At 37.6% G+C, this 23,037-nt stretch overlaps 1 protein-coding gene across 1 annotated transcript in view; it reads right to left on the bottom strand.

Moving 5' to 3' along the window:
- Window positions 1-23,037, bottom strand: part of LOC148943041 (galanin receptor type 1-like) — a 179,071-nt gene that overhangs the window by 55,591 nt on the left and 100,443 nt on the right. The window contains exon 3 of the mRNA XM_089102425.1: window positions 6,570-6,755. Coding sequence (XP_088958551.1) covers window positions 6,570-6,755 — 186 coding nt within the window. The remainder of the gene's footprint in view (window positions 1-6,569; window positions 6,756-23,037) is intronic.

The raw sequence follows: 23,037 nt of genomic DNA, 5'->3' as shown, positions 1-23,037 counted from the left end.
GCACTAGCCACCACAATTTTAAATTGAACGAGCCCCTTTTAAAGTTTTTACGACAATTCTATCATTAAAAACCCTATATGCCCCCAGGGCATAATTTACAAACTTTTCCCTGGGGACTCTGGGGGTTTGTTGTCCTTAAATACATAATTTCCAGAACTTTCAACTACCTTGAACAAAATTACTGTCTTTAAACTTTGATTGAATGTGTTTGGGGAAATGGAGGGTGTGAGAGGGGGGATTCTTTCGACTATTTTCACTCACTTCACCCACTCACTTTCGACTATTAAAACGGACACTAGCCCTTTCAATTTCCAATTAAATGAGCGCCTTTTGAATTTTCTACAACAACTTTCTATATAAACCTTATATGCCCCCAGGGCATAACTTACAACCCTTGCACTGAAAGCTCTGATGGGGTTATCATCCTAAAAGAAAAAAATTCAAGAACTTTTGACTACGTTGAACAAAATGGATATCTCAAAATTTTGATTGGATGTGTTTTGGGAAATGGTGGGCGTGAGAGGGAGGTTAGTTGCCCTTCAATCACTTTCGACTATTAAAACGGCACTAGCCCTTTCAACTTCCAATTGAATGAGCCCTTTTGGATGTTTTTACAACATCGCTTTATATACAAACCTTACACGCTCCAAGGGCATAACTTACAACCCTTGCCCTTGGGGTTGTGGGGGGATGGGTTGTCATCCTTAAAGGCCCAATTTTCAAAACTTTCAACTGCGTTAAATAAAATGGCTATCTGAGAATTTTGATTCGATGTGTTTGGGGAAAAGGTGGGCGTAAGAGGGGGGTTAGTTGCACACATATCACTTTTGACTATTAAAAACGACACTAGCCCTTTGAATTTCCAATCGAATGAGCCCTTTTTCATGTTTCTACGACAAACATTTCAATAAAAACCTTATATGCCCCCAGAGTATAACTTATAACCCGTACTCTGAAGACTGCGGGGGAAGTGTCCTGCTCAAAGGTATAATTTCCTGAACTTTAAACTGCGTGGAACAAAAGGGCTATCTAAAAATTTTTATTGGATATTTTTGGGGAAATGGTGGGCGTAGAAGGGGTGTTAGTTGCCTTCCAATCACTTTCGACTATTAAAAAGGGCACTAGCCATTTCAATTTCCAATCGAATGAGCCCTTTTTGAAGTTTCTACGACGACGAGTTCAGTAAAAACCTTATATGCCCCTACGGTATAAATTAGAACCTTTGCCCTGAGGGCTGCGAGGAAGTGCCCTCCTCAAAAACATAATTTCTCTCCAGAAATCAACAACGCTTAACAAGATGGTTATCCAAAAATTTTGATTGGATGTGTTTGGGGAAAAGTAGGGCGAGAGACGGGGGTTAGTTGCCCTCAAATCACTTTCGACTATTTAAAAGGGCTCTAGACCTTTAAATTTCCAATCGAATGAGCCCTTTTTCAACTTTCTACGACAAAGATTTCAATAAAAACTTATATGCCCCCAGGGCATAACTTATAACCCTTGCTCTGAAGACGGTAGGGGAAGTATCCTGCTCAAAGGTATAATTTCCTGCACTTTAACTGCTTGGAACAAAATGGCTATTTCAAATTTTGATTGGATGTGCTTGGGGAAGTGATGGGCGTGGAAGGTGTGTCAGTTGCCTTTCAATTACTTTTGACTATTAAAAAAGGAACAAACCATTTCAATTTCTAATCGAATGAGCCCCTTTCTGAAGTTTCTATGCCAACGAGTTCTATAAAAACATTATATGCCCCCAGGGCATAACTTACAACATTAGTACTGAGGGCTGTGAAGGAATTGTCATCCTCAAAAACCTAATTTCCAGAACTTAAAACTACTTTGAATAAATGGCTATCTCAAAATTTTAATTGGATGTGTTTGGGGAAAAGGTGGGCGCAAGAGGAGGGTTAGTTACCCTCCAATCACTTTCAAGTATTAAAAAGGGCACTATGCCTTTGAATTTCCTGTCGAATGGGCCTTTTTTGAAGTTTCTACGACAACGTCTTCTGTACAAACCTTATGTGCTCCCAGGGCATAACTTACAACCCTTGCACCGAGGGTTGTGGGGGAGTCTCCTCTTCAAAAACATATTTTCTATCTGAAAATCAACTACACTGATCAAAATGGCTATCTCAAAACTTTGATTGGATGTGTTTGGGGTAAAGATGGGGGTGGGGGGACTATTTGCCCTCCAATCACTTTCGACTATTACAAAGGGCTCTAGTCCTTTGAATTTCCAATCGAATGAGCCTTTCTTGAAGTTTTTACGACAACACTTTTTATAAAAACCTTATATGCTCCCAGAGCATAACTTAAAACCTTTGCCCCGAGAGTTTTAGGGGAGTGTCTACCTTAAAAACATATTTTCTATCTGGAAATCAACTACACTGAACAAATGGCTATCTCAAAATTTTGATTGGATGTGTTTGAGGGAATGATGGCCATGGAAGGGGGGCTATTTGCCCTCCAATCACTTCCGACTATTAAAAAGGGCACTAGTCCTTTGAATTTCCAATCAAATGAGCCTTTTTCGAAGTGTCTACGACAACGCCTTCTATAAAAACCTTATATGCTCCCAGAGCATAACTTAAAACCCTTGCCCTGAGGGTTGTGGGGGAGTGTCCCCTCAAAAACATATTTCCTATCTGGAAATCTACTACGCTGAACAAAATGGTTATCTCAAAATTTTGATTGAATGTGTGTGGGAAAATACTGTTCGTGGGGGGCCTAGTTGCCCTCTAATCACTTTCTACTATTAAAAAGGGCACTAGCCACTCCAATTTCCAATCGAATAAGCTCTTTTCGAAGGTTCTACGACAACTCCTTCCATATGAAGGGCCCAGGTTTGGAGAAAAAAAAACACATTGTGCCAATATCGTTCTTTACTTAGGCAGCACTAACGCGCTGCCTATGAAAGGGAGAAATGCCCCTTAAAAGTGATGGAATCTTAATGAAAATGAAACCATCAGATTCAGCGTATTAGAAAACCCTCCTGTAGAAGTTTCAAGCTCCTATCTGCAAAAATGTCGAATTTTGTATTTTTCGCCAGAAGAAAGATCATGGATGCGTTCTTTTTTTTTTTTTTTTTTAATGGGTGTTCGTATCGATCCAGTTGTTCTATAATATCGTGAGAGGGCTTATTCGAACGAGAATTAAAAGTTCTATTTACCTTTTTAAGTGAAAAAAAAATGGAGGCCAACTAGGCCCTCTCTCACGCTCATTTTTTCCCGAAGTTACCCAATCAAAATTTTCAGATAACCATTTTATTCAACATAGTCGAACATTTAATAAATATTTCTTTGAGGATGACTTGATCCCCCGCAGTTCCCGGGGGAAGGGCTACAAGTTATGAACTTTGCCCACTGTTTACACATAGTATTAGTCATTGGGAAGTTTTAATTTAAAAAATAGGTCTTTCAACTGAAAGTAAGGAGCAACATTAAAACTTTTAATGAACAGAAAATATAACGTACACAAGGGGGGTTTCTTCTCCGAAATAGCTCACTCTTTCGCTAAAGTTCTTTTTAATTTTTTAAAAGAGGTTATCATTCTAATGAAACAGCCTTTGCGATTCAGGAGTCATTCCTAAATAAATGGAAGAAACATCAAACTTAGGGTGTTATAAGGTTATCATTAGTTTAAAAAATAAAACCAATATGGTGCTAATAAAACTAATAAACCTAATATGCCGTCGCTACTAACTGAAAGTAAGGAGCGACATTAAAACTTATAACGAAAAGAAGGTATTCCGTATATGAAAGGGGTTGTCCCCTCCTCAACACCCCGCTCTTTACGCTAAAGTTTTTTCATTTCTTCAAAAAGTAGAGTTGTTTATAAAAAGTCAAACTTTAGCGTAAAGAGCGGGGTGTTTAGGAGGGGACAGCCCCTTTCATATACGGAATAATTTTTTTGTTCGTTTTAAATTTTAATGTCGCTCCTTACTTTGAGTTAAAAAAAAACTACCAAGCATACAACTACCACAAATCAGTATCAACGAATAAATGAAACCCAAAACGAACAGAAATTAAAACAAATAACAGAGTGAAACTTAAAACCAGCTGAAATTAATATGAGTATTTTTCAAAACCCCTATGCTTTCTAAAAGCCAGAACATAATCTGTACTTAACTGAAAAAAAATATTTTAAATGTTTTCATTTTTATAACTTTAAGAAATCAGAAATTAATTAAGATTGAAAGGATAAATATCAGCATATGTACATTAAACTGACGATGCAAATTTGTTTTCAAATAAATTCATTTGAATGTTTTTAAACCTTTTAAACTTTTGTTTTTATGTTTTTAAACTTTAAACAAAGGTAAGAATTTACAAGAGAAACCTTTTTTACTATCTAAGTCGTCATTGGGACTCAAGTATAAGGCCTCTTTACTTATGGCTAGAAGGATATTCAAATGAAGAACAGTTCAATGAACAAGCGAGTTGAAAAATGTGTTGAAAAATGGGAAGATAGACTGCGAACCAAAATTAGAATATTGGAAGGTACAGTTACGACTGTGGTCAAATATGATTTTGAAGCGTAAGCGCTCCGAAAAACGGAGGAGGATTTGCAAAATGTTATCCAGAGAAATTGCCTACAGATTGTTTTGGGTATCCAACTGACTAACCGTATCTCAAACAGACAGTTCAATCAAACAGTTCGTGGTAACGAACTGTAAGTAAGGAGCGACCCGGCTCAATGATAACCGAAACTCTAAAAAACGGGATTTTGATACCAATAGATACATCAAAAGAATCAGATTTTAATTCTGATTTCAAATATATAAGTTTTTTTAAGTTTAATCTTACCCATCAAAAGTTACGCGCCTGAGAAACTTTGGTTGATTTTCGAAAAAAGGGGGAAAGACCCCCTAAAAGCTATAGAACATTAATGAAAATCACACCATCATATTCAGCGTATCAGAAGACCCTACTGTAGAGGTTTCAGGCTCCTATCTACAAAAATGTGGAATTATCCATTTTTGCCAGAAGAAAGATCACAGATGCGTGTTTATTTGTTTTTTTTGTTTGTTTTTTTGTTTTGTTTTTCCTCAGGGGTGATCGTATCGACCCAGTGGTCCTAGAATATCGTGAGAGGGCTCATTGGAACGGAAATTAAAAGTTCTAGTGCCCTTTTTAAGTGACCAAAAAAAATGGAGGGCAACTAGGCCCCCTCTCACGCTCATTTTTTTCCCAAAGTCACCCGATCAAAATTTTGAGATAGCCATTTTGTTCAGCATGGTCGAAAATATGATAAAAATGTCTTTTAGGATGACTTGATCCCCCAAAGTCCCCAGGGGGAGGGCTGAAATTTATGAACTTTACTCAATATTAACATATAGGCCTAGTATTGGTTATTGGGAAGTATACAGACTTTTTCAGAGGAGATTTTTTCTGGTAGGTGGGGGAAGGAGAGGGTCGGGGGCTATATGGAAGGATCTTTCCATGAACGAAGTTTTCATGGGGGAAGGGACATTGCTATGAAGGGGGCGCCGGATTTCCCAGCATTATTAAAGAAAAAGATCAGGAATTAAATAAAAAAAAACAAGTTTTTCAACTGATCAACTAATTGTGATTAAGAGGTCATTTTTAAAGAACTGGAAAAAAAATTCGAACTATAGTTTAAAGAGCAAGGTATTGACTAGGGGGCGAACCCCCTAGTATACGTGTTAAAAATTTATGAATATAGAAGTTCGTTACGTAAGTTAATTCTAAGTTACGTATATTTATTACTAATAAAAACGTTCGTAAATAAAATTAAACAAGTTTCGAGAAAGCCATTTAACCAAATATAATATGCAAATTTTGTTTTAATTATTCATGTACGGTGAGCCAAAATCAAAACCTGCATTAATTCAAAAACGTTCAAAAATTAAATAAAAAAAACAAGTTTTTTAACTGAAAGTAAGGAACGACGTTAAAACTTAAAACGAACAGAAATTATTCCGTATATGAAGGGGGCTGTCCCCTCCTCAACGCCTCGCTCCTTACGCTAAAGTTTGACTTTCTCACAACTCTATTTTTTTAAACAATAAAAAAACTTTAGCGTAAAGAGCGAGGCGTTGAGGAGGGGACAGCCCCCTTCATATACGGAATAATTTCTGTTCGTTTTAAGTTTTAACGTCGTTCCTTACTTTCAGTTAAAAAAACTTGTTTTTTTTATTTAATGGCAAATAATGTTCATCCCGGTTTCTAGGGTTATAACGCGAAAAATGTTGAGGTGACTAGGAAATGTAATGTTCTGGGGATGAAGGATGAGAGATTGCCGAAAATTGTCAGTGTCGGCCAACTGTCCAGGGCCAAACGAACAGCAGGCTGCCCTTGAATTGGGTAGAAGCATGTTGTAAGAAAAGAATTAATGAGAATGAGAGCTTCTTGGGAGGGTGTAAGGAGGCAGGCTCTAAATAGATTAGGATGGAGGAGGAGCGTGTGTAGCTTTTTTGGCCTCGTGCTGCTTAGTGCTGCAGTGACTTCTTAGTAGTGGAGTAGTAGTATATATAAATCATTATTTAACTTAGGTTAAGACTTCGATATCGATGCAAAACATAAATTTTAAATAGAGAATTATATATTTACCTCTCTAAACTGACAACAGTGAGATTGAGAACTGATGCTGTCGCTGACAGTGTTTCAACGTAAGATTGAATTTTGCAAACATATCCTCCTTTAATCCAGTGATTTGCAAAATATTCCACGGTTTGAAGAGGCGTGCAAAAAAGCAATAGAATCAGGTCTGAAACAGCGAGGCTAACAAGAAATAAGCTGAAAGAAGACAAGATTAGTAAAATGAATTAGTATTTTTGTTGTTATCATTGTCACGACATAATAGCGTTACCTTGGACGTCGAAATAGGAAAATAATCCATATGCCATATAATATTTGATCATGTATTATGGCTTTTAATTGCAATTAATTTTAAAAAAAAACTAAATTTTTCCTAAAAAACTAAAGAGCAAAGCTGAAGCTTAAAACGAACAAAAATTATTCCTTCACAGCCTATCTAACATATATCAATAAAACCAGCGCAAATAAATCAACTGGTGATATTTCCCTATCTTTGTAGGATTACAAAAAACTATCATTTTACTGAAAAGACCAAATAATACAGTAGTTTTTTTTACGGTAAAAGTAAACCATTTAAGGAGACTTTTAACAGTATAAAAGTAAAGTGTTTTTAGATTGTTCCTTTATTTTTCTTTTTTCGTTTAATTTGGCATCACTTCTACACAATAAGCTCAGTTCAATCATTGACTATCGTTTTGGATCTGAAAAGGACATTTCATGACTATTTTGTAGACACGTTCTAAGTGAAGGAATCTTATTAGTATTAAGACTACAGAATCGCTTTAGGATTTTATATCACAACTTAAAATTCTCCGTTTTATAGAGAGATAAAATAAAAAAAACAAAATTTTTTTAACTGAAAGTAAGGAGCGACATTAAAACTTAAAACTTTACAACATTAAAACGACATTAAAACTTTCAACTACTTTGAACAAAATGGCTATCTCAAAATTTTGATTGAATGTATTTGGTGAATTAGTGGGCGTGGAAGGGGTGTTAGTTGCCTTCCAATCACTTTTCACCATTAAAAAAGACACTAGCTATTTTAAATTTCTAATCGAATGAGATCTCTTTTAAGTTTCAACGACAACACTTTCTACAAAAAAACTTATATGCCCCCAGGGCATAACCTACAACCCTTGCCCTGAGGGCTGTGGGGGTGTTGTCACCCTAAATGACCTAATTCCCTGAGTTTCAACTACGTTGAACAAAATTACTATCTCAAAATTTTAATTGGATGTGTTTGGGGAAAAGGTGGATGTGAGAGAGGGGTTAGTTGCCTTCCAGTCACTTTCGACCATTAAAAAGGGCACTAACCATTTATATTTCAAATCGAATGAACCGTTTTTGAAGTTTCTACGACAGCGCTTTCTGTAAACCCTGAGGGTTGTGTGGGGGTTGTCATCATCAAAGACCTAATTTCCAGAATTTTCAACCACGTTGAACAAAATGGCTATCTCAAAATTGTGTTTGCTTATGTTTGGGGAAAAGATGGGCCTGAAGGGGAGGGGGTAGTTGCCCTCCAATCACTTTCGAGTATTAAAAAGAGCACTAGCCCTTTGAATTTCCAATCAAATGAGCCCTTTTTGAAGTTCCTACGACAAAACCTTTTATAAAAAGTTATACCCCACGGCATAACTTACAACCCTTGCTCTGAGGGCTATGGGGGTGTGTCCTCTTCAAAAACATAATTTATATCTGGAAATCAACTACGTAAAACAAAATGGCTATCTTAAAAATTTGATTGGATGTATTTGGGGAAATGATAGGCGTAGAAGGGGTCACCTTCTAATCATTTTTGGCACTTAAAAAGGGCAGTAGAACTCTCGATTTCCAATTGAATGAGCCCCCTTTGACGTTTTCCGACGACCCCTTCTATATGAATTGCCTCTGGGAAAAATAAATAAATAATAAAACATTGGAGCCGCATGGCCTTTACTATAGGCAACACTATAACGTTGCCTCTGATGGGAGCACTCATCCAATCTTGGTAGTGTATTTCATAAAATATCCTGCCTCATGGTCAGACACTTACCAGGACGGCCACTGATTGAAATTAGCAGCAGTAGTCCGAAGTCTGTTTGTCCCTACTATCACGGCACGGTTTTCACCACTATGTGCCCAGTTATATCTTTTATCCCAGGATCTTTAGACTCTTAAAAGACGAACTAGAACTTTCAATTTAGAATTAAACAAGCCCTCTCTGAAGTTTATACGAGTGTCTCTTTCATAAGAGCCATATACGCCCCCGGGACAACGCCTACCCCCCGGGCCCTGGGGGGTTGTGTTGACACCAGAGTTTTTGTTATCTAATTTTTGAACAATTTAAAAAAAACTGGCTATACCAAAATTGTAGCGGATGGGTTTGGGGAAAAAAGGGCGTGGGGACGCTAGTTGCTCTTAAATCTCTTGACTCTTAAAAAGTAAACTAGAACTTTCAATTTCCAATAAAATGAGCCCTCTATGAAGTTTATACGAGCATCCCTTTCATAAGAACCATACATGCCTTTAGGGCATAACTTAGAACGCCTTCCCCGGGGCCCGGGGGGGGGTTTATTGATACCGAAGTTTTTCTTATCCGACCTTTGAACTATTTTTTTGACAAAATGTCTATCTAAAAATTTTCATCAGATGTTTTTGGAAAAAGAAGATGAAGGGGGGGGATCGTTGCCCTCGGATCTCTTTTGGCTATTAAACTGTGAACTCGAACTTTCAATTTCGAATCAAATGAGCCCTCTCTGAAGTTCATACGAGCATCCCTTTCAAAAGAACCATATATACCCTAGGGCATAACTTATAACGTCTGCCCCCGGGCCCTGGGGGGTTGTGTCGACGCCTGAGTTTTATTATATGGTCTTTGAACTTCTTTTTAAATAAATGGCTATCTCAGAGTTCTTATCAGACTGGTTTGCGAAATAAAGGGGGATAAGCCCCCAGGGCATAATTTACAACCCTTGCCCTGAGGGCTGTCGGGGAGCGTCATCCTCAAAGACATAATTTCCGAATTTTAAACTACGTTGAACAAAATAGTTATCTCAAAATTTTTATTGGATGTGTTTGGGGAAATGGTGGGCGTGAGAGGGGTATTATTTGCCCCAAGTTTTGAGCCCTTTTTGAAATTTCTATGACAAAGCCTTCTATAAAACGCTTATGTGCGCCCAGGGTATAACTTACAACCCTTGCCCTGAGGCCTGTGGGGAAGTGTTTTTCTCAAAAACATAAATTTCTATCTGAAAATCAACTACATAGAACAAAATGAATATCTGAAAACTTTGATTGATGTGTTTGGGGAAATGGTAGGCGTACAAAGGATGTTCTTTACCTTCCAATCACCTTTTACCCTTAAAAAGGGCACTAGAACTCTCGATTTCCAATTGAATCAGCCTCTTTTGAGGTTTTTACGACGACCCCTTCCATATGAATTGCCTCTGGGACAAAAAATAAATAATAAAACATTGGAGCCGTATGGCGTTTACTATAGGCAACGCTATAGCGTTGTCTCTGATGGGAGCGCCCATCCAATCTTGGTAGCGTATTTCATAAAATATCCTGCCTCATGGTCAGACACTTACCAGGACGGCCACTGATTGAAATTAGCAGCAGTAGTCCGAAGTCTGTTTGTCCCTAATATCACGGCACGGTTTTCACCAGTATGTGTCCAGTTATATCTTTTATCCTAGTATCTTTATACTCTTAAAAGACGAACTAGAACTTTCAATTTAGAATTAAACAAGCCCTCTCTGAAGTTTATACGAGTATCTCTTTCATAAGAGCCATATACGCCCCCGGGACAACGCCTACCCCCGGGCCCTGGGGGGTTGTGTTGACACCAGAGTTTTTGTTATCTAATTTTTGAACAATTTTAAAAAAAACTGGCTTTATCAAAATTTGTAGCGGATGGGTTCGGGGCAAAAAGGGCGTGGGGGGGCTAGTTGCGCTTAAGTCTCTTGACTCTTAAAAAGTGAACTAGAACGTTCAATTTCCATCAGATGAGCCCTCTCTGAAGTTTTTATGAGCATCCCTTTCATAAGAACCATACATGCATTTAGGGCATAGCTTAGAACGCCTTCCCCGGGACCTTGGGGGGTTGTATTGATACCAAAGTTTTTCTTATCCGACCTTTGAACTTTTTTTTGACAAAATGTCTATCTAAAAATTTTCATTAGATGTCTGTGGAAAAAGAAGAGGACGGGAGGGGGGGGATCGTTGCCCTCGGATCTCTTTGGCTATTAAAATATGAACTCGAACTTTTAATTTCGAATCAAATGAACCCTTTCTGAAGTTCATACGAGCATCCCTTTCATAAGAACCATATATGCCCCAGGGCATAACTTATAACGTCTGCCCCCGGGCACTGGCGGGTTGTGTCGACACCTGAGTTTTTGTTATATGGTCTTTGAACTTCTTTTTAAATAAATGGCTATTTCAAAGTTCTTATCAGATGGGTTTGCGAAATAAAGGGGGATATGCCCCCACGGCATAACTAACAACCCTTCCCCTGAGGGCTGTCGGGGAGCATCATCCTCAAAGACATAATTTCCGAATTTTAAACTACGTTGAACAAAATATCTATCTCAAAATTTTTATTGGATGTGTTTGGGGAAATGGTGGGCGTGAGTGAGGTGGTATTTGCCCCAAGTTTTGAGCCCTTTTTGAAATTTCTATGTCAAAGCCTTCTATAAAAAGCTTATATGCGCCCAGGATATAACTTACAACCCTTGCCCAGACGGCTGTGGGGGAGTGTTCTTCTCAAAAACATAAATTTCTATCTGAAAATCAACTACATAGAACAAAATGGATATCTGAAAATTTTGATTGATGTGTTTGGGGAAATGGTAGGCGTACAAAGGATGTTCTTTACCTTCCAATCACTTTTGACCGTTAAAAAGGGCACTAGAGCTCTTGATTTCCAATTGAATGAGCCTCTTTTGAAGTTTGTACGACGACCCCTTCCATATGAAGTGCCTCTGGGAAGAAAAATAACAAAAAATAAATATTAAAACATTGGAGCCGTATGGCTTTTACTATAGGCAACGCTATAGCGTTGTTTCTGATGGGAGCGCCCATCCAATCTTGGTAGCGTATTTCATAAAATATCCTGCCTCATGGTCAGACACTTACCAGGACGGCCACTGATTGAAATTAGCAGCAGTAGTCCGAAGTCTGTTTGTCCCTACTGTCACGGCACGGTTTTCACCACTATGTGCCCAGTTATATCTTTTATCATAGTATCTTTAGACTCTTAAAAAACGAACTAGAACTTTCAATTTAGAATTAAACAAGCCCTCTCTGAAGTTTACACGAACGTCTCTTTCATAAGAGCCATATACGCCCCCGGGACAACGCCTATCCCCGGGCCCTGGGGGGTTGTGTTGACACCGGAGTTTTTGTTATCTAATTTTTGAACAATTTTTAAAAAACTGGCTTTCCCAAAATTTGTAGAGGATGGGCTTGGGGAAAAAAGGCATGGGGGGGCTAGTTGCCCTAAAATCTCTTGAATCTTAAAAAGTAAACTAGAACTTTCAATTTCTAATAAAATGAGCCCTCTATGAAGTTTATACGAGGATCCCTTTCATAAGAACCATACATGCCTTTAGGGCATAACTTAGAACGCCTTCCCCCGGGCCCGGGGGGTGGTATTGATACCGAAGTTTTTCTTATCCAACCTTTGAACTATTTTTATGACAAAATGTCTATCTAAAAATTTTCATCAGATGTCTTTCGAAAAAGAAAATGAAGAGGGGGGGGGGGGGGGCGCGTTGCCCTCGGATCTCTTTTGCCTAATAAAATGTGAACTCGAACTTTTAATTTCGAATCAAATGAGCCCTCTTTGAAGTTTATACGAGCATCCCTTTCAAAAGAATCATATATACCCTAGGGCATAACTTATAAGGTCTGCCCCCGGGCCCTGGGGGGTTGTGTCGACACCTGAGTTTTGTTATATGGTCTTTGAACTTTTTCTAAATAAATGGCTATCTCAAAGTTCTTATCAGATGGGTTTGCGAAATAAAGGGGTTGAAGGGGGGGCTAGGTGCCCTCCCATTTCTTTTGACTCTAAAAAGTGAACTAGAACTTTTAATTTCCAACCAAATGAGCTCTCTTTGAAGTTTATACGAGCATCCATTCCATAAGAACCATATATACTATATGGCATAACTTACAACGCCTGCCCCCGGGTGGTGGGGGTTATGTAGACGCCGGAGTTTTTGTCGTATGATCTTTGAATTATTTAAAAAAAATAGCTATTTCATAATTTTTATCGGATGCATTTGGGGAAAAAAGTGTGAGGGGGGGCTGGTTACCCTCCAATATCTTTTGACATTAAAAAGTAAACTAGAACGTTCAATTTGCAATCAAATGAGCCATCTGATGTTTATAAGAGTATTCCCTCCTTAAGAACCAAATATGCCCCCAGGGTATACCTTATAACCCTTACCCTGATAACAATGGGGGAAGTGTCCTACTCAAAGATATAATTTCCAGAACTTTCAACTACGTTGAACAAAATGGTTATCTCAAAATTTTAATTGGATATGTTTGGGGAAATGGTGGGCGTGGATAGGGTGCTAGTTGCCTTCCAATCACTTTTGACTATTAAAAAAGGCACTAGCCATTTTAAATTTCAAATCGAATTAGATCTTTTTGAAGTTTCTACGACAACGCTTTCTACAAAAAAAACTCATTAGCCCGCAAGCCATAACTTACAACCCTTGCTCTGAGGGCTGTGAGGGGGGGTTCATCCTAAAAGACATAATGCTTTGAATTTTCAACCACGTCGAACAAAATTGCTATCTCAAAATTTTGATTGGATGTGTTTGGGGAAAAGGTGGGCGTGAAAGGGAGGTTAGTTGCCCGCCAATCAGTTTCGACTATTAAAAAGGGCACTAGCCCTTTGAATGTCCAAATGAATGAGTCCTTTTTGAAGTTTCTACGACAAAGCTTTCAATAAAAACCTAAAAAGCCCCCAGGGCATAACATACAACTCTTGCCATTAGGGCTGTGGGGGACTGCCCTCCTCAAAAACATAATTTCTATCTGGAAATCAACTACGCTGAACAAAATGGCTATCTAAAAATTTTGATTGAATGTGTCTTGGGAACTTGTGAGCGTGGAAGGGGTGTTAGTTTGCCTTCCAATCACTTTTGACCCTTAAAAAGGGCACTAGAACACTCAATTTTCAATTAAATGAGCCCCCTTTGAAATTTCAAAGGGGATCATTTCTTGTGTCGGTACACAAGTTTCTTTTCATTTCAAACATTTGGGAACGAATTACCCGAATTCTCCTACCAGACTGTTTTCATTTGTTTTTCATAATCTTTGGATGCAGAGTCCTACGCATGGACAGAATATTACGTTTGAATTGTCAAGTAAACAATTTGAATAAGTAAGTATAACAATAAGTAATCCTTTTTTTAATATAAAATTTTGAGTGGTTCCAGAACCACATGCCTATACTTTACCAACCACTAAGTGGCAAGGGGTTGGGGTCATGGAGCAGAGGGGGCAACTCCCCCTCCCAGACCTCAGTTTTCCCTCAGACTTTGGTTAGCCCTCCCCCCCATCTGAAATTTAGTTTCTCCAAAAACGTTGTCAAAACTAAGATAAGTGTGCATAATTCAAGCATCCACTGAAGCAGGCTAGTTTTCTTTAGTACATCTTTACCTTTTTTTATTACTATATGCTTCAGTTTTCAGTTTTCATTTTCAGTTGATTTGGAAAAATTGGCTCCAACTTTGACCTCCCCCCCCCTCACAGAATTTTAACAAAATTACGTCATTCGTTGGGGTATGGATTTAGTAATTTACTCAGAATGTCGTTGCATACCATGAACTGGCTGACCTCTATTGCCTTTTCAATCAAAATGCTTGACCAAATACCTTCTTGGGACAGTCTTTAAAAAATTAAATTATCTGAAAATGACCTCATAGAAGGGAGAAAACCATGATTGAAAAAAAAACAAGCAGGAATCGGACGCAAGACACTCTTATCATAGGCAGCACGATAGCGCAGCCTAAGTAAAAAACTAAGTATTGTCAGGATACTGTGAAATACTCATAAGTTGAACTCAAAGAATGGATATTTTCATTGAAATCCTTCAAAAATACCTCTTAAAACGCTTTAAATTTATCTCTAATATCACTCCTCCCTGCCTAGAATTGTCTGCTAGGTCCCATACCTATCTTCTATTCATGCGTGTCTTGTTTTTCCATTGCATAGTCTTGTCTCGAAAACACTTGATTTTCAGAATTTCCCTAATTGCATATTCGCCTTGTAAACAATAATTTCTCGAAATAGAATTTCTCCTTTGCGCGTTTTGATATTTTTGCTAAGAAAAAATGCCCCTTTGGGTTGCATGAGGGTTCGAGACGAAAGGAGGTTAAGCAAAATTGGGGGTTCTGTTGAACGATGGTTCAGTTAAACGGGCTAAGTTGCATGGTTATAAACATCAATTTGGGTTGTAAAAACTTGAATAACAGGATTTTAAGTCATAATTTTTAACAAGAAATGCCTGAAAGATGTCCTGGGGAATACGGGGCGATGTCTGAGGGGTACAAGAGAGCAGTAATAGTGTGGCATTGTTGCATGGCGGATATCATAGTGTGACAATGCTGATGACGAATATCGTAGGGGTGCTAGAAAGTAATTATAGTGCGGTACTATGGCGTGCATTGCTAGAAGTGTCACTCTCTAGAAAATAAATGGACGACTTCTCGGTGTTCAAATAAAAACACAGTTTAATGAGATTCACTAGCTTATTTTCGGAGCGAAACGGTTGGACATCTCTTAAGTGCCGGAGAAACGGTGCCATGTGGATGATGGGGGGTTTGGCGTGCAATGCCATGGTGGTATGGAGTGTTTTGGAGGCTAGTATGATAGGCGTGGCTTCTGAAAACCAGGATTCAATGGTTGAATCGTCATTTTTTACAAGAAATGGCTGAAAGATGTCTTGATGGAGATGGGGTGATGTCGGAGGGGTGCCACAGAGCAGTAATAGTGCAGAATTGTTGCATGCATTGCCTTGGACCAGTACACTCTAGAGCTTAAAGATACGGCGGCAAGCATTAATGGAATTTTTTGGTAGAGGGGGACTGTAATATAACATTCCTGTATAAGAAACGATGCATTTCATTAAAGGTCTCTTAAAAATACCTCTTAATATGGTTTAAATGTACCACTAATATCAGCTTGCCCTCTCAAGATTATTGTTAGGGGGGCAGCCGTATATGGCCAGGATACTGTGAAATATTCATAAATTTAACTCACAGAAAACGGGTTATTTTCCTTAAAAGTTCTTAATAGGGCATAAATCTGCATCTACTATCAGCTATATTCCCCCTGGTACCCTGGTATTGCATGTTAGGATGTGTTTTTCTCTAATAGATGATTCATTTGTATATATTACGATAAGCCTTATTTCACCCTTTATTTTTTGTTTGTCGTGTTTTAATTGATTCTTTGTGTGTTTTTAACATCGTTTGTAAATTTTTTGAAATAATAAAACTTTTATTTACAAAGTCTGTGTTTTTAAGATTGTTTTGGACGAGTAAAGAGTTGACACAATTTAAGCACCTTCCATCTATTTACGCGTGTTTTTGTTTTTTCCATTGCATAGTCTGGTCTTGAAAACACTATATTTTCAGAATTTGCCTAATTGCATATTTGCCTTGGGTCCTTAAAAAATACCTCTTAATATGGTTTAAATGTACCACTAATATCAGCTCGCCCTCTCAAAGTGATTGTTAGGAGGCGGGGGGAGTATATTTTCAGGATATTGTGAAATATTAATAAGTTTAACTCAAAGAAATGGGTATATTGCATTAAAATTCTTCAAAGACACCTCTTAAAACGCTTTAGAATTGTCTGATAAGTCCCATACCTTTTTTCTATTCACGCGTGTTTTTGTTTTTTCCATTGCATAGTCTTGTCTCCAAAAAAAAACACTGTATTTTCAGAGTTTTCATAATTGCATATTTTCCTTGGGAACTATAATTTCTCGAAATAGAATTTCAATACCAAAATTGAAATTCATCACCCCATAGTCTTTTATTACTAAAACCATCTTGAGAGTGATAGTCTCTGAGAGCTTGCCAAATTTTTACAGTAGCACACCGTACTAGTGTGTGTCAAAAATGGGAAACCTCAAGTGTCGTGCAATAGCTCAATTTTAGAATATAATGAGTAGGACAAAATATTAGGAATGTCTAGTTAGTCCTTTTGATTAGGGCAAAAATGCTTTGGAAGATAATTGACCGTTCGAATCTTGGCGGGGTCAAGAACTAAGAAAAAAAAAGAAACAACTAAAGAAAGAAAAAAAAGCGTTGAACGTTTCGAGCAAAAATAAAATGCCAAAAAGGGTATTGTCTAACAGTGATGTATGGGGACATTGCGTAAGATGCGCTGGCCTTACATAAAATGTGTGCCGCTATTAAGCTAAAGAAAGGAAAAATACTTTGAACGTTTCGGGCGAAAAAGCAAAATGTCATCACATAATGTGTGCGCTGTAGTTAAGTTATAAGTGGGGATTCTCCCATGGGTTCCTGTCGCAAGGCTACATAAAATTGTGTCAAGCATATTACACCTGGCCGTTTGAAACGGGGTGTGTTGTTACGTCATTGGAGTCCAGAGGGATGTCTTGGGAGTCTTGCCAACTATGTTCCCTTTAATAGAACCACTGACCTTATTGCCCAGGTTTGACGGTTTGAGGGGTTGGTCGCTCCACTTATCTAACCCTTTAGAATCCCATGTTAATTTACAATCATTACTACGTGTGTATTATCCCGACCATAGTCCAATTAATCATATGCAATCATCTGGAATTCCGGGAAGCCTGCCAGGGGCACGCTTGCAATCTTGCCAGGGCGTGCTCAGAATCTTGTAAGGGGCTCTCTTGGGACTCTTGCCAGGCGTGGGAATCTTGCCGGGCCTGTCGTCATATCACAGGGCTCCGGTAGAAATCCCATCTTAATTTCCCTATCTGTGCCGTGACGTCAGAGAGCATGCACTTGAAATCCGGGGAGGACATGCACTTGAAGTGCCTGTGGGAAAAGGGAGAAAATGTGCTTGAATCTTATGGAAAAGGGGAGGGCATGCGCTTGAATCCCATGGGAAAGGAGAGGGCATGCGCTTGAATCCTATAGGAAAAGGGAGGGCGTACGCTTGAATCCTATGGGAAAAGGGAGGGCATGCACTTAAATCCTATGGGAAAAGGGAAGGCATGTGCTTGAATCCTATGAGAAAAGGGAGGGCATGTCATCAAATAGATTGAGGGGATATTATTTGTATGTTAGATCGGCTATGCAGTAATCATTTTTGTGCGTTTTAAGTTTCAACTTCGCTCTTTACTTTCCCCAGAAAAACTTTGTTTTTTCAAATTAATCTTTGCTCGTATTTAATTAAAATGTAATGTGGAAAAAACATTCCCATGATATTTTTTATTTATACGCAATCATTTCTTATCATTTTGAGTTTTAGTGTTGCCCTCAACCCTTATTAAGGAGCTGAAAGAAAAATTCGTACATGAATTGAACGGGAAGAAAGTTTAGAGTGGAAAAAAAAAATCAAAACATAGTGTCTTTTCATAGTGTCGAGCTCAGTTCAATGATTGACTTTCGTTTTGGATCTGAAAAGGACATTTCATGATTATTCTGCAGACAAGTTCGACGTGATGGAATCTTATAAGCATTAAGACTACAGACTCGCGTTCAAATTTTTATCACAACTTGAAATTCTCCGTTTTGTAGAGAGGAATAACTGAATTTCCAGAGTGCATATTACGGTTGATATGTTCTTCATTTTGAATAATACTTGGTGAGACCAAGATGTTACCTGGTAAATCAATCCATTGTTTTTTATACTGTTTAATGACTTTAAACTTATTATCTTTGTGTTTAAGTTTTTAAGATAATTTTAATTGTATACAGAAAGTTACTGATATCACAGCTCCTGTAAGACTGTAAAAAGCGTTATAGATTAGTTTGTGAGGCTATGTATTTACTTTTGACTCCTAAATGAATATTTTTGTTTTTTATACTTGCCTTTTATGCTTTTAGTAAACCGCTAGTTTTCTGTAATCCTACAAACATAGGGAAATATCACCAGTTGATTTATTTGTACTAGTTTTATTAATATATGTTAGATAGGCTGTGAAATAATAATTTTTTCTAATTTGAAGTTTCAACTTTGCTCTTTACTTCACTCGGAAGAGTTTTGTTTTTAAATTAATCTTTGCTCGTTTAGCGGACAGGTTTGTATATCGACAGGCTTGCGGAAAATTTTGCTAGCGCAACAGAAATTTGCCTTTAGGCTTAGGGAGTTATGTGACCTGTCTCTAAATAGAATTATTTGAAAAAAACTACGTTTTCTAAAGAGTTAAAGAGGCTGAGTTCGAACACAAGTTCGAACCTTAAAACGTACAGGGATTAGAAGGTACAGTTGGGGGGCAGCTGCCCCCAAACCCCCAGCTTTCGCAGCCTTTAAATAAAAAAAAATTTTAAACTGAAAGTAAGGAGCGACGTTAAAACTTAAAACAAACAGAAATTATTCCGTATATGAAAGGGGCTGTGCCCTCCTCAACGCCTCGCTCTTTACGCTAAAGTTTGACTCTCTCACAACTCTTTTTTTTTAAACAATAAAAACTTAAGCGTAAAGAGCGAGGCGTTGAGGAGGGCACAGCCCCTTTCATATACGGAATAATTTCTGTTCGTTTTAAGTTTTAATGTCGCTCCTTACTTTCAGTTAAAAAATTTGTTTTTTATTTAAAGGCTGCGAAAGCGGGGGTGTGGGGGTGGCAGCCCCCCAACTGTACCTTCTAATCCCTGTACGTTTTAAGGTTCGAACTTGTGGCTCAGCCTCTTTAACTCTTTAGAAAACGTAGTTTTTTTCAAATAATTTCTGCACATGTTTGTACAGTTTATTACTTATTATTGCTTGACTAACTGTTAGATGATTGCGTATTATTCTTTTCTTTCTCGACAGGGTGTTTTAAGGGTCGACCTTGTAACTCAGCCTCTTTAACTCTTTAGAAAACGTAATTTTTTTCAAATAATTTACAAAAGAAACTGAGTTTCTTTTTTAAACTTTAAATTCAGTATATAAAAAATTTCCTCTGACGGGGAATCGAACCCGGGTCTTCCGCCTAACAGTCAGGAGTATCGACCGCTGTACTATAGAGACACAATTGTAATTGTTTTTTAGTAAGTTGAATCTATTTTTGACGCAAGCAAATCCCCACAAAACTTGATATTTGGTTTTTGGAAAACAGGGAAGGAGTGATCAAATTGAGCTGAAATTTCGAGGATAAGCTGCCAGGCCCTAGCAAAGCTTATCCTTGAAATTTCAGTCCGATCAAACAACGTTTAAGGGGGGCTGTGGTGGGAAAAATTAACATGGGCTCTTATAGGAAAACGAGGTTTTTCGTAAATGTAAATTCGGGGGATAATTTTTTCGGTCTGAAAATATCAAAAGGCCCTAACAGGTCAAATTCTGCTTCGAATGAGTCCTCATTCACCCGGATCAGTTGCCAAATGTGGCCTGTAGGCGTGAATAACAAAAACAAATTGAACTTTAAGTGGCTATATTTGGTTTTTGGAAAACAGGGAAGGAGTGATCGGATTGAGCTGAAATTTTGAGGATAAGCTCCCGGGCCCTAGGAAAGTTTAACCTATAAAATTCAGCCTAATCGGACAACGTGGAAGGGGGGCTGTGTTCAGAGGGTCAAAACTTCCAGCCCACTTTTACCCATGAAGATAAAGTTGGAGGGGAGTGAAATTTTGCACGTTTCTTAGTTTGAGCTTGGGCTACAAAATGCGATTACTGCTGTCTCTCTGCAACCGCTAGGACTGGAAATCGCTTAACATTGTGGTGGGTCGCCTCTTTATAGAGGCACAAGTGTGCCTCCTTGAAAGCCACTCATTAATTAAAAATGAATCAAAATTTTGAAAAAGCTCATTTCTTGTGTAGGTACGATAAATTGTATTATAAACTAAGTTTGTTTTCATTTCAAAAATTACCTGATATTCTTCTACAGACCTGTTTTTATTTGTCTTTCTTCCTCTTTGGATGCACAATCTTACGTATGGAAGAAATATTACGGTAAAATTTCAAGTAAATAATTTGAATAAGTATAACAATAAATAAATCTTCTTTTAACATAAGTAGTATCTTATATAAAGCCGCGGAACCTACAGAAAAACCTACAAGAATATGGTCAAAAGTGTAATAGATTGAAAACCTACATGAAAATATACACATGAATTGCGCAAGGAAAAGCCATGGCTGAGACACTACACTCACGCATGAATATTTTAAAAGTTTGGCACACTATAATGCATGTTATGAAACTAAAGTCGAGGTTTTTTAAACTTGGCAATGTATAATGTAGTCAAGCATGTTTTGAGAGTTTGGTCGTAATAATATAATTTAAAGCAAACAGGTTTTTTTCTGTTTTTGTTGTCAATTGCACAGTGAATGTACGTCAGGAATTCACGTGTACATTCTTAAAAAAAAACAAAACTGGTATGATATAAAGTGGTCAGACATGTTTTGGGAGCACGCACGAAATTATGTAACTCAACATCCGTTTTTTATTCGTCCTTGAAAAACTGTATAAAATGTTCATGCACTACAATTCAATTTTCATTATGTTTTAACATATTGAAGATAGTACACTACATATTATTAACTTTGAAAACAATGGATTCGTCAATTGTCAATGTGAGTACAGCTTACTGGATTTCTTAATTTATTTCCAGATTAAAAGCATTTACCAGTAAATTCAAATTTCAGAGGAACTTAGCCCCCCTCCCCTCCAACAATACAAAATCTTAAAATATAATGAGTATATTCGATAGAAAACATTAAGTATGCTTTTTTCTACTATGTAAATAAAAGCCCTCCTCCATTGTTGTGTTACGACCATAATTCCTTAGTTTTAGTTATTTCATTCAAAATGTGGCTTTTCACATGATCAAAAATAGTTTCCGGTCTAAAAGTATCTGTGTCTAATTCTCTTCACATAAGCGACAATTTCCGAACAGCTTTTGACATGCGTTATCTGAAATTATTAATACCGTGTGTTGAAGGATAGCGGCACGGGTCTTCTTGACAAGTAGATTCTTTTTAGGGTCAAATTAAAGGTGAGTAAAGCCGCCTAAAGGCACTATGTATTGCCAGTTTATCAAATTCATAGCCACAATATTTTGGAACCGACTTGGGGTGTCAAGTTCAGACTTTCAAGGAGCATTTGGAAGAGGCAAAAGGAAAGTATAGCTAAAGCAAAAGACATAGTGCACAGAGGTTACCAAAATAACATATCTGAAATATCTATGAAAAAGATAGGGGTGGAGCTAAGACTTTCAGGTAGTGTAGAAAAAGTAATTGGGAGGATGGGGGGAGGTGCCTTAAACTTTGTGACAGGGGTGATATCTAAGGGGATATCTCTGATCCACCTTAACGTTTCTTTTTTTGGCACTGTAAGCCATATGGGATTTAGAATTGATTCACGTCTTAGTAGCCAGGTAAATTGAAGGCTCTGCCTAGTACAAGGTTATCAAAATAAAATATCTGCAATATAGCAGAATAATAGCAGAATATCAAGTTGAAACTTTCAAGGATGAATGGAGGGGGGGGGGGCAACCGGACCTCAGGTCTCAACTTAAGGAGGGAATATAGGTGGGACCTACAATTTATTCACCGGTAATTTTGGGCTATTTTATTTTCGGAGAAAATTCTTAGTACTTTCCAAAGCTTAGTAGGTAATATCTTGGCTCATTGTCATGAATTGAAACCTGTTTCTGTGATCTTCATCCTTCAAAGTGAAATTTTGAAAGATGTATTCATTAAGCTATTAATTGTTTAAAGCCTATTCCAGCCTAGGTAGCATACTAGGACCCCAAGGCTGTTCAGTATGATGAGTGTATGTACGCGAAGGAATATTTGAGCAGAAAAATATTGATTTGTAAAAAGTAGCAGGCATTCTAAAGTGCTAATAGATATAGACTCCTAGAAATATCAGAATCGGCTTTATAGGACAAATTATATTTAGGAAAGATGTTTTTGATATCTCCCATCCCCCCAAAATCCAAATTTCACAAAATTTACTTTTAAAACCCTATTTTTTAAATTTTTCTAAAGTGATATTAGATATGTAGTGCTAGAAATATTTGAATCGACTTTATATGTCAAATCATATTATGGCAAGATGTTTTTGAAATCTCCCATCCCCCCAAACTCAAATTTTCCAAAATTTTACTTTAAAAGCTTTTCTTTTTAAATATTTCTAAAGTGCTAAGACATAGAGTGCTACAAACACCAGAATAAACTTTAGAGGGCAATTTATCTGTAAAAGAGGGCTTATTATTTCCTTACTAAATTTTCTTCTTTTTTAAGGATGTGGATTCATGCAATTACCCTCCCTCCGAAAAGAGACCAAGATAGGGTGATATCACATCGATGCAAGCTGCAAGACCATCAATCATCAGAT

Source organism: Artemia sp. Qi Xiang Cuo, chromosome 16, assembly GCF_049724085.1.
Source record: "Artemia sp. Qi Xiang Cuo chromosome 16, ASM4972408v1, whole genome shotgun sequence".
NCBI lineage: Eukaryota > Metazoa > Arthropoda > Branchiopoda > Anostraca > Artemiidae > Artemia > Artemia sp. Qi Xiang Cuo.
Note: the sequence above shows the minus strand (reverse complement) of the source record. Positions and strands in the feature narration are given on the sequence as shown.